The 9,957-nt window shown below is 40.1% G+C and overlaps 1 protein-coding gene across 1 annotated transcript in view; it reads left to right on the plus strand.

Moving 5' to 3' along the window:
* Window positions 1-9,957, plus strand: part of STT3B (STT3B, catalytic subunit of the oligosaccharyltransferase complex) — a 165,897-nt gene that overhangs the window by 141,491 nt on the left and 14,449 nt on the right. The window contains exons 9-12 of the mRNA XM_019508792.1: window positions 868-1,022; window positions 2,855-3,066; window positions 5,395-5,582; window positions 6,299-6,470. Coding sequence (XP_019364337.1) covers window positions 868-1,022; window positions 2,855-3,066; window positions 5,395-5,582; window positions 6,299-6,470 — 727 coding nt within the window. The remainder of the gene's footprint in view (window positions 1-867; window positions 1,023-2,854; window positions 3,067-5,394; window positions 5,583-6,298; window positions 6,471-9,957) is intronic.

Genomic DNA, 9,957 nt, shown 5'->3' on the forward strand with positions numbered 1-9,957 from the left:
CAGGGTTAGCATGCAGGATTGGGCCATGCATGCCCAGACTGGACCCCGTGCACCTTGATCTGGCCCTCAGCAGCCCCAGCCCTGCATAATGCTTCTAGCACGCAAGGCCACAATGTCCAGTCTGCCAGGCTCCTCACAAGTCCAGGAATTGGGCAGCAAGGGACAGCAATTAACATTGCCACCACTTCTCCATTGTCAGCATTGCAAACTCGTGGGGAGCGTGGCAGGCTGGATGACAGCTCCACAGGCTGAATCTGGCCCATAGGCTAGGGTTGAGCACTCCTGGTATTAGTGATTATGTAGTTTCCAATTGTAGGATGTTTCAGTGCTCCCAAGGATGCAGTTGCTGGCATTCTTGAGTAGTTTGCTTATGATGAAGGTTGGCCCTGGTACCTAACCTCTCAGCTTCATTCCCTGTGATGATGGAAATATGATGGAACACTTTTTGAAACCATTAGCATTGAGGACTTAAGGAGATGTGTTGCAGTCGGTCAGATGAATTACACATTTCTAATATCTGAAAAAAAAAGCGCTTTGTAAAGCTACATGAGTATGTGATTCTTTTAAATCTGCTTAGTATTTGGCCAGGTTGACAAAGTAAAATATTAAATAATATGGACTATCATAGAAACACTCCTTTCATGTTGAGGTTTACCAAAAAAAGTCTGTCCTGACTATCTTCTGAATGCCATCAGATCTAGGTCCAGTATGTGTGCATAAAAAAACTGCTTCAGATTTTTGTTTAATAGAGTCTTAACATTTTAATTTAAAATGCTTCTTTTAAATTTACTTCAGAACTCATAATGTATGCAGTTTTGACAAATTCACCATTTCAAAATAATTTGAACTGAATTTTTTTTAAACAAGGTATGCGAAAATTCACATCCCGATCATTGCCTCTGTGTCAGAGCATCAGCCTACAACATGGGTTTCCTTCTTTTTTGATCTGCATATTCTCGTGTGTACTTTTCCAGCAGGGCTGTGGTTCTGTATCAAAAACATCAATGACGAAAGAGTCTTTGGTAAGAGAATTCATTTAAAAATTGCTGTGTAGAATCTTGTCTTCATGTAAGGGCTGCTTTCTGTTCATATAATGCAAGTATACATTCCTTACTAAAAGAAGGCTTTGAAACTTTGTTAAAGATGTGTTTGTAAAGCTTGCTGTTACCAAGTAATATCCCACACAATTTACTAATATGCAATTTATAGCAAACAAACTTATTTTTCAAAAGATCAATAAGAAATATTTTCAACCCTTTTTTCTGCTTAGCAGCTGCAGTGCTGGTATAACATTAAATGATCTCTCAAAGCATCAATAAAATTCTGCAAAGCACCAGGAGCAACAATGCAGCCTCGTTACATCTAGTACCCATGGGACATGGAGAAAAGCTTGTTAAAATTAGGTGTTTGCTATAATAGGGTTAGTCAATTTGCTGCATTCTAATAATGAAAAAATTGGTTCCTGGTTTCAGGATGGTTTAAAAGCATGGGGTTGTTATAAACAGTGTTTGTCATAAGGAGTCTATTGTATACAGACTTTTATGCCCAGAGCCAGGAGCCAAGGTGACTTTTTCAAGCCACCTCTGCACTTCTACATTTGTGGGTTGTTCCCAGGGCGTGAGAAGCCTGCCGACAGTTATAGCAGTCTCCTACGGCTGTTGATAGGTTGAAGCACTGTCTGAAATGTCAGCTGTGTTGCTTGCTGTTACCCTGGAACACTATGTACTTCAAGAGCTTTTAAGCTGTCCCTTAAAGACAGCCTTATGCCTGTGTCTTTCAGTGTCTTCACCAAGAAAATTCTTCCCTAGCCTTGGCATTTAGGGTCCCAGTACTATTTTAAATGTTCAGTTCAGCATAAAGGGGCAAAGAATCTTTACAGCTCACCTATAAATACTGGCCAGACTTGCATTATGTCTTCTGTTAATGAACTGGAGTATCTCCAGATTTAATTAGTTAAGTTCTAAGATAATTTCCATTACAAACCTTTTCCATAATAATGATTTGTTAGCTTATAGCATGCTCCACATGCGTTGACAGTGTTCTGTCCTATGATTTTTATGACTTCTGTCCACAGGGATGATATTTTCCCAAGAAAAATAGTATTATAAAATTATTCAATAATTTTTAGTAGTGTAACCATCGGAGGGGGCAGGGAATGTCAGCTCACACTGTTCCAAGGACACTTCCTTTAGAATAGTACTGGGAAAGCCGTTAGAAGTGGTTTAACATGTACATTTGGAATTGTGATGTACATTTGGACAAGTACCCCGTTGTCTGCACATTTCAAAGTAATGGTATACACCATGATTTAAATGATATATATGTATATGTATGCATATACACACACGTGCGCATGCATGCACACACACACTAATTTAGACATGTCGTATAAGTACTTCCTTTGTTTTTTTCAAAAAATACTCGAGAACTGTTCTAATGTATTTTTTATCAAACAGAATTACACAGAAATACATTTTTCCATCAGCACTGTTAAGCGTGCTTTCTTGGAAAATAAATTGTTAGTGAAATGCAGTAGATTATCAATACATATCAAAACTGGGCTATATTCTCAGCAAGTCTGCCCAGCTACATTTTAAGAAGCCTTTTGAGCTTACAAACAATGCATTTGATTGCACCACATCTCTAAACTATTCAGTAAGTGTTTATGAAACTTAATACGATGCATGCTTTAAACATGATCCATACACTGTGATTCTTCTTTTCGTCCACTTTAGAAGTCATTATATTTATTTCTGCGACTAATTTTATACTTGCTATGTAAATCTTTTGCTATCTCCTTTCAAGAATAATTGAACACTTTCTGAGTGTCATTAGTGAATTTGTGTCTCTGCAGTTGCTCTATATGCAATCAGTGCTGTGTACTTTGCTGGTGTGATGGTTCGTCTGATGTTGACTTTGACTCCAGTGGTCTGTATGCTATCAGCAATTGCTTTCTCCAATGTTTTTGAGCACTATTTGGGTGATGATATGAAGAGGGAAAATCCACCAGTAGAAGACAGCAGTGATGAGGATGACAAAAGAAACCCAGGCAACCTGTATGACAAGGTGAGCTCCACCTGCCCTTCTCTCCTCACCCCAAAAAAGAGATTTAGTATGGATAGATCAACAAATTGCAGAGCTGGAAAGGCAACTTGGTTTGCATCAGCTGCTCTGTGGTAATTGTTTTTATATATTCCCTTCTGTCCTGTGGTAAGGGGAGGCTAAACTGCAGTAACTTAGCTGTGATTCATTCAAGGCAGCCCCGGTTTAGCATACCATTGCTGCAGGATAGGAGTGGACTCACGCAGTACCACAGAGCAGCTGATGCATGGCAAGTTGTACTCCTCGCCATTTAACTTGGTATAATTTGTTTGTCCAGCCATATATTGAAGCATTGCTGATGTTTTATGATCTTTTATTGTATTAGCATCAAAAAGCAGAAGAGTCTGAGGTACAATAGTTCAGACTCGCAGCTTTACAAGTCTCATTTTCCCATGCTGAAGTTAAGATTGCTGTAGCTTGTTAAAGCACTATAAAAAGGATATAATGCCATATGGGTTTGTTGATCCATGGGTGAAAAACCCTATTCCAGGGATCAGCAACCTTTTCCTGCTGCTTGCAACCTGGCCTGTGCTTGCAGGCCTCAAATCTCCAGCCCCCAGAGCACCTGATTTGCCTGTGCTTGATCTCACCACCATTCTCCATCTCCTGTGGCAGTGAAGACCTTTGCAGGCTGAACCCAGTCTCTCTCTGAGCTGGATCCAGTTTGTTGGAAAGTGCCAATTTCTGTCTTCTTCAAACCTCTGAAGTGTTTTTGAAGCATTGCACTTAAATGTGCAAGTTTAAATGTAACGCAGTAGATGATTCTGTTCATCCATTTTAACTCTGATCTCTTGTAACTTACAGAAGGATTTGAACCTAAAAATAAAGCTAGTGGGTTTTTAATAGTGTGACACAATCGTTTGTTTTTCTGGAGAAGCACAGGCCTGGAATAAAGAGCTGTAGGTCAGGATAGATGAGCAGAGGAGCTTGTATCCACCTTCAGTGTTCATACTAAGCCAGAACATGAAGTTCAGTCAGAGACAGAAATATAATTGGAGGGCAGGCTTGCATTCCTCCTCCAACTGTTTTTAAGAAGCACTGTGCAAGTCAGAGCAGAGACGATTTTACATGTTGTTTTTAAAGGTATTTTATAAAAATACCATTAAAAGCCTGCATCATTGTCATTAAATAATTTACTATTAAACACCTGGGGGGGAGACCCACCTCCTCCAGTGACACATTGATATACTGAAAATAATTGTGCTTTAAATAAATGGCTCTTTCCCTCTGTTCAACAGCTGCTGCTGTTACTTTTCTCTAACCTCATATGGGCCTGAGGAAATTGGTCCTTGTTCAGTGGTAGATAGTTGTGCATTATCGTTAAGACTAGTTGCACAGTTCTGTATTTTTTCACCTGTATGTATTAGACCCTTAGGGGACCCTTGTGGGGGACAGGATGCCATCTGAGCATCCTAAGAGCATGTTTGTACATCTTCTCTAACATCCTGATGCACAGTCTGAAATTTTCCCACTGACTTCAGTTGGCCTTGTATAAGTACCTGAATCTAAATTTAGAGGGAAAGATTAACTATAAATTTTATCGTTTCACTGGTCTCCCACTGTCTGTCCAAGGGAGTCTTGACTAAATGGACACTGGCTGCAGTTCAAACCTGGCAAAACCAACACTGCTTGTTACTTTAAGAGGGAAACACTTATAGGAATTTGACACTTATTCAAATAGTAAAGATTGTGTTTTATAGAAAGATCTTGTTCATAAACCTTATGGCCTCTTCTTTTGTTGGAGGTAAATGGCAAAGAACAGTTTTTATGGTTCTAGTTTACTCCATTTTGTGACACAGGAGGTTGGTTATCTTCTCTTCATAGTTCTTCTTGCAGCAAATATTACAGTTATTCCTCCACACCCAACCCTGCCCCAGAAAGGCATTCAGACTTCTCCTCAGACATAACCAAACATGTTCAGTGTAGAATTCAGAAATCCATATTCTGCATATTGGTAAAAACTGACTATAAGAAAAAATGTCTCAAACCTCTCCTTAATAAAAGGTTATTTTTGTAATTCTTCTTAAATATAGCAGTCTTTTTCACCACTTATTTTTGCTCTGCACTGAAGCATTGCATCAGCCTAGACTCTTAAACTTTTGTGATTATAAGCACTTTCTGCTAATAAGGAAGAATCCATTTTTACATGTTGCTGGCAAACCATTTAATCTGGGTTGTTAGGTGCCTGATACTGTGGGATAGGGGTGAAGTGAAAGCTGTCAGATTCATTGACATTGATGGAAATATTTTCAAATTTTAAATGCCATAACAGTTCAACTTGTTCTCATTCAGGCAGGTAAAGTGAGAAAACATGTATCTGAACAGGAAAAAACAGAAGAAGGACTGGGTCCCAATATTAAAAGCATTGTTACAATGCTGATGCTTATGTTATTAATGATGTTTGCTGTCCACTGCACCTGGGTAACCAGCAATGCGTACTCCAGCCCTAGTGTGGTTCTGGCCTCATACAATCACGATGGGTAAGAAAATGCTGCCTATTTAAAGGCAGTTTGTAAAAGAATTGTATCTCGAGTTGTTTTGCTTTCCACTTATGTAACCGTAGAAGTTTGACTTAACCAATTTCTAACTACTCTAGCATCTCAAAAGGATCTTTTGTAAATGTCTAAGCAGGAGCTATTTTGTTTAAGTACATCCTCTGAGGTTTAAAAAAAAAACCCCATTCTTTGCTAAATTCTAAGCTAAAAACACTGTGTACATTTGTTTACAAATAAGGCCTTCCTAAAAATAAGTGAAAGTAGTCACTATTAATTCAAGCATAGATTATTGGTTTGAATGTACTGTTGAAAATACTGTTTTGAACTTCTGGAGAAGTTGCTGGTTTTCAAGTTAAAGAGCTTCGAGCAGTTCTAACCTCTGAGTGCAGGTTGCCAACAGACTTACTGTAGGGAACTGTATGAAAATTGATTTGTGAGTCTGACTTAGGCCTCATACACACCTTGATCCTCCTGTGAGACATGCTGCTTTCCCAGGAGAAACCACAAGCGTACAGATGTTCAGGCTTTTTCTCCCAGAGTAAAATGACCACTTCAGGAGAGAGAACCTGGAAACAACTAGGATTAAATGTCTGTGAATGTCTGTACATGCTGTTAGTGTGGTGATATGTTGAATCTCCTTAAAGCAGTTTAATGTTCCTAACAAGCTTAATTTATAGACTAACTTGATGCTTCTGTTTCAGCACTCGGAACATTCTTGATGATTTTAGAGAGGCATACTACTGGCTAAGACAAAACACAGACGAACATGCCAGAGTAATGTCTTGGTGGGACTATGGCTACCAGATAGCTGGAATGGCTAATCGGACTACATTAGTTGATAATAATACCTGGAACAACAGCCACATAGCCCTGGTAAGGATGGTGATATGTATAGATTTTCCTTGCTTTATGCTGTATATGTGTTCCTGGAAAACAGCGCATAACTCAAAATCTCGTAAAGGGAACCCACTTTACAATGTAACAAATAGGGTTACGTTCCAAGACTTCAACTATACTGACCCCCCAGACCCATTTCTACCACTTTTACATGACAATTTTGGTACTCACCAACAGCAGACAGTACAAACAAGCACAGGGCACTATCATAATGAGGGTGACAACTAAAGAAACACGTCACAAACAACGAGCGAGGAGCACAGATCTACACAAGAGACTATATTTTGGTGTGCATCACTCCCACCCTTCACCACACCAGTCGCATAAGAGTGAATTTACCTCGCGTATAACAAATTTTTGGTATAAAAAGGGTCATCACATAAGAGCGAATTCTCACATACAGAACCTGCATAAAGCAAGGGAAACCTGTACTCAGCGGTGAAAACATGAAAGCAATTGACACTGTTGCTGAGCACTAAAACAGTGAACAGGATAATCTTCAATCCTAATTTCATTTCACCTCCTTCCTTCCCCCCACCAAAAAAATCTTTTAAGTACAGATTAAACTGAGAATTAAGGCTGTGCATCAAAATTATCCACAACCATAAATTTTTAGATATCTAAATTTGAAGCTCTTCCACAATGCTAGTCATTGTATCTACTAGGAAGGATGAAAACATTTCCCTAATTGTTCTGTGAGTTGGTGGGTTTCCCATTGTAAGATCCTCTGTTTGGTCTCCAATTGTCTGTTTCAGACATGGCGTTATGATACAGTCTTTACATGATCACATACATTTTTTCTCAGCCCCCTGCTTCATTCAGCAAACACCGTGGGTGCAGTTTGCGGTAGGGTGGCATAGTGAAGGAGGCTTTTGTCTGTACATCTACTATAAGGAAGGAGGTGGAAAATTATAAATAATGTAAAACAGGGCTGGAAGGGACCACAAGATAATCTAGTGAAGGCAGGCTTAAGAGAGTTCATCCAGAACCATCCTAGATGAGTAGTTGTCTAACTTGCACTTAAAAAAAAAATCACAAATGCAAATCCGGCAGCCTCTCTTGGTATGTATTGAAGAGACTAACTACCCTCATAACCAACTTAAATTTCCTTAAATGCAGTTGTAGACCTTTGTTCCCTGCTGACACAAAATAGTGCATTACCGTCCTCTATATACCACCCATCCTTAGGTATTTGAGGACTATTTATTTTCATCCCCCAAAGTCTTTTTTCCTTTAACCCAAATAACCCCATTTTTCAGCCTTTCTTTGTAAATTATGTTTCCCAGACGTCTAGTCATTTTTGTTGCTCCCTGCTGGACTCTTTGTAATTTGTCCACATCTTTCTAGAAGTACAGGACCCATAATTTGACACTCTGCTCCAAGTGAGGCCTCACTAGCGCCAAAGAGTGAACAAATCACCTCCTTTAATTTGCAAGCAACACACCTGTTAATCCAGCTTAGTGTATATATAGTATTGGCTTTTTTTCAAATGAGAGCATTCCTTCGGCGCATATTCATCTTATGGTCTGCTATAACTCACATGTCCTTTTCTGCAGCCTAGCCAGTGATTCCCTAGTCTGTATGCAGTAGCCCCATCCCAAACTCAAGATATTGCATTTGTCCTTGCTGAGTTAATTTTGGGCCATTTTTCCAATTTATCAAGGTAATTCTGAATCCTTATCCTACCGTCCACCCAGCCTGATGTCATCTGTATATTTGCTAAGTGTGCAGTCAGTTACATCCATGAGATGCCTCTCCATTATTAATGAGTATATTGCACAATGCTGGACTGAGGTCAGACCCTCCCCTCTATATCTCCTCTAATTAGACATTGAGGCTAGGGACAGAAATTAAACAAACCGGTGTAAGTGATCAGAAACCAGTTCAAATCTGTAACAGAAGGTCAATACACATAAACCTCCTTCAAAATATCTCATACTTCCAGTAGCCAGTCTAGTGCACCTGCAGAGGCTGATCTTAGTCTGACCTGTGGAGGGATGTAGCTCTTCCATTCTGGCACTGGCAGCAAGAAGCATTTCCTATTCTGCAGTAACCATTCTACCCAAGACAACACACATCTGGAATCATTGCCTTTTTTCATTCTGGCAGTGGGCGTCCTGCTAGACAGCCTAACGTGCTTCTGTCAGGCTAGGATTCAACTAGTCTCACTGATTAGAGGCATCCTATTAGAATCCAGTTCACTGGGAAAAGGTGTCTACTAGTGAACCTGACAGAGCAGGACTGGCCTCCTTGAGAGAGGACTAGTGATGATGGTGCTTGTCCAGTATGCCTGTGAGACCTGGGTTTTAGGTCGACCACATTCAGGAAGCATTTGAACTTGTCTTTTACTTCCCAGGACAATGCTGTAAGCACTAGGCCATGGACTAAGCAAAACTGAGAGCATCCTGAGCAACACATGCAGAAGATTGTGGCTGCTTGGCCCTTTAAAGCCCTCGCATGGGAGCACAAGATGGCTGAGAGTAGATGTGCAGCCCCTACAAACACTGCTGTTTGAAAGGCTGTCAGCACATGCACACCCTTACACACTCACATTTTGTTTTATTTTGTGGTCATTGCAGGACTTAGATTCCATGAATTAAATGATGAGGGGGCACAAAGAAACATTAAATCTATCCATTCAGTGAATGAGAAAGGGGTTAAAATCTGATTATGTACGTAAAGACTGTATTATAAATTAAGGTTGCTAGGTCATTTCCTGTTTTTAAGTGCTTGGTGTTGCAGCTGTAACAGTTTTCTACGAACTTTTCTGGGTGTAGGTCTATAAAGCAGTTGTACATAAGAACACTCTATTTGCCTCAGTGATGTCTTGCTGTACTTCAAATGTCGGCAGCTCAACAGTAAATGAAAGCACTTGCATCACTGCAGTAGTGACCTCTTAAGTGCCTCTCATCTCCATATTTGCACTCTTTCTTGAGAAATTATGAGAAATAACTATTGCATGATATATACTGTATGTTCTTGCATACAGCATGCCCTGGAATACAATGTGCATCTTGTTTTTGAAAGGCAGAATGAAGAAAAAAAGGCTACTTCCTTGTAGTAATTGAGTAACAGCAACTGGGAAGCCAAGCCTGCTTATTGTTTTGCTTCTTGCAAGTTGCATGCAGATTTTTATTTCATATCTGCCCATAGCTAGCAAAAACTTCTATAGGTTCATAGTTAGTGGGGTCAGAAGGGACCTGAGCAGATCATCAAGTCCCACCCCCTGCCTTGGCAGGAAAGAGTACTGGGGTCAAACAACCCCAGCAAGGTGATTGTCTAGCCTCCTCTTAAAGACCCTGAGGGTAGGAGCCAGCACCACTTCTCTTGAAAGTTGGTTCCAGATCCTAGCTGCCCTGACACTGAAGTAGCACCTCCTGATATATAGCCTGAATCTATCCTCTGCCAGCTTGTGACCGTTATTTCTAGTCACTCCTGGTAGTGCTCAGGGGAACACGGACTC

The sequence above is a fragment of the Gavialis gangeticus genome, unplaced genomic scaffold (genome assembly GCF_001723915.1).
Source record: "Gavialis gangeticus isolate Ggan-Ray unplaced genomic scaffold, GavGan_comp1, whole genome shotgun sequence".
Taxonomy (NCBI): domain Eukaryota; kingdom Metazoa; phylum Chordata; order Crocodylia; family Gavialidae; genus Gavialis; species Gavialis gangeticus.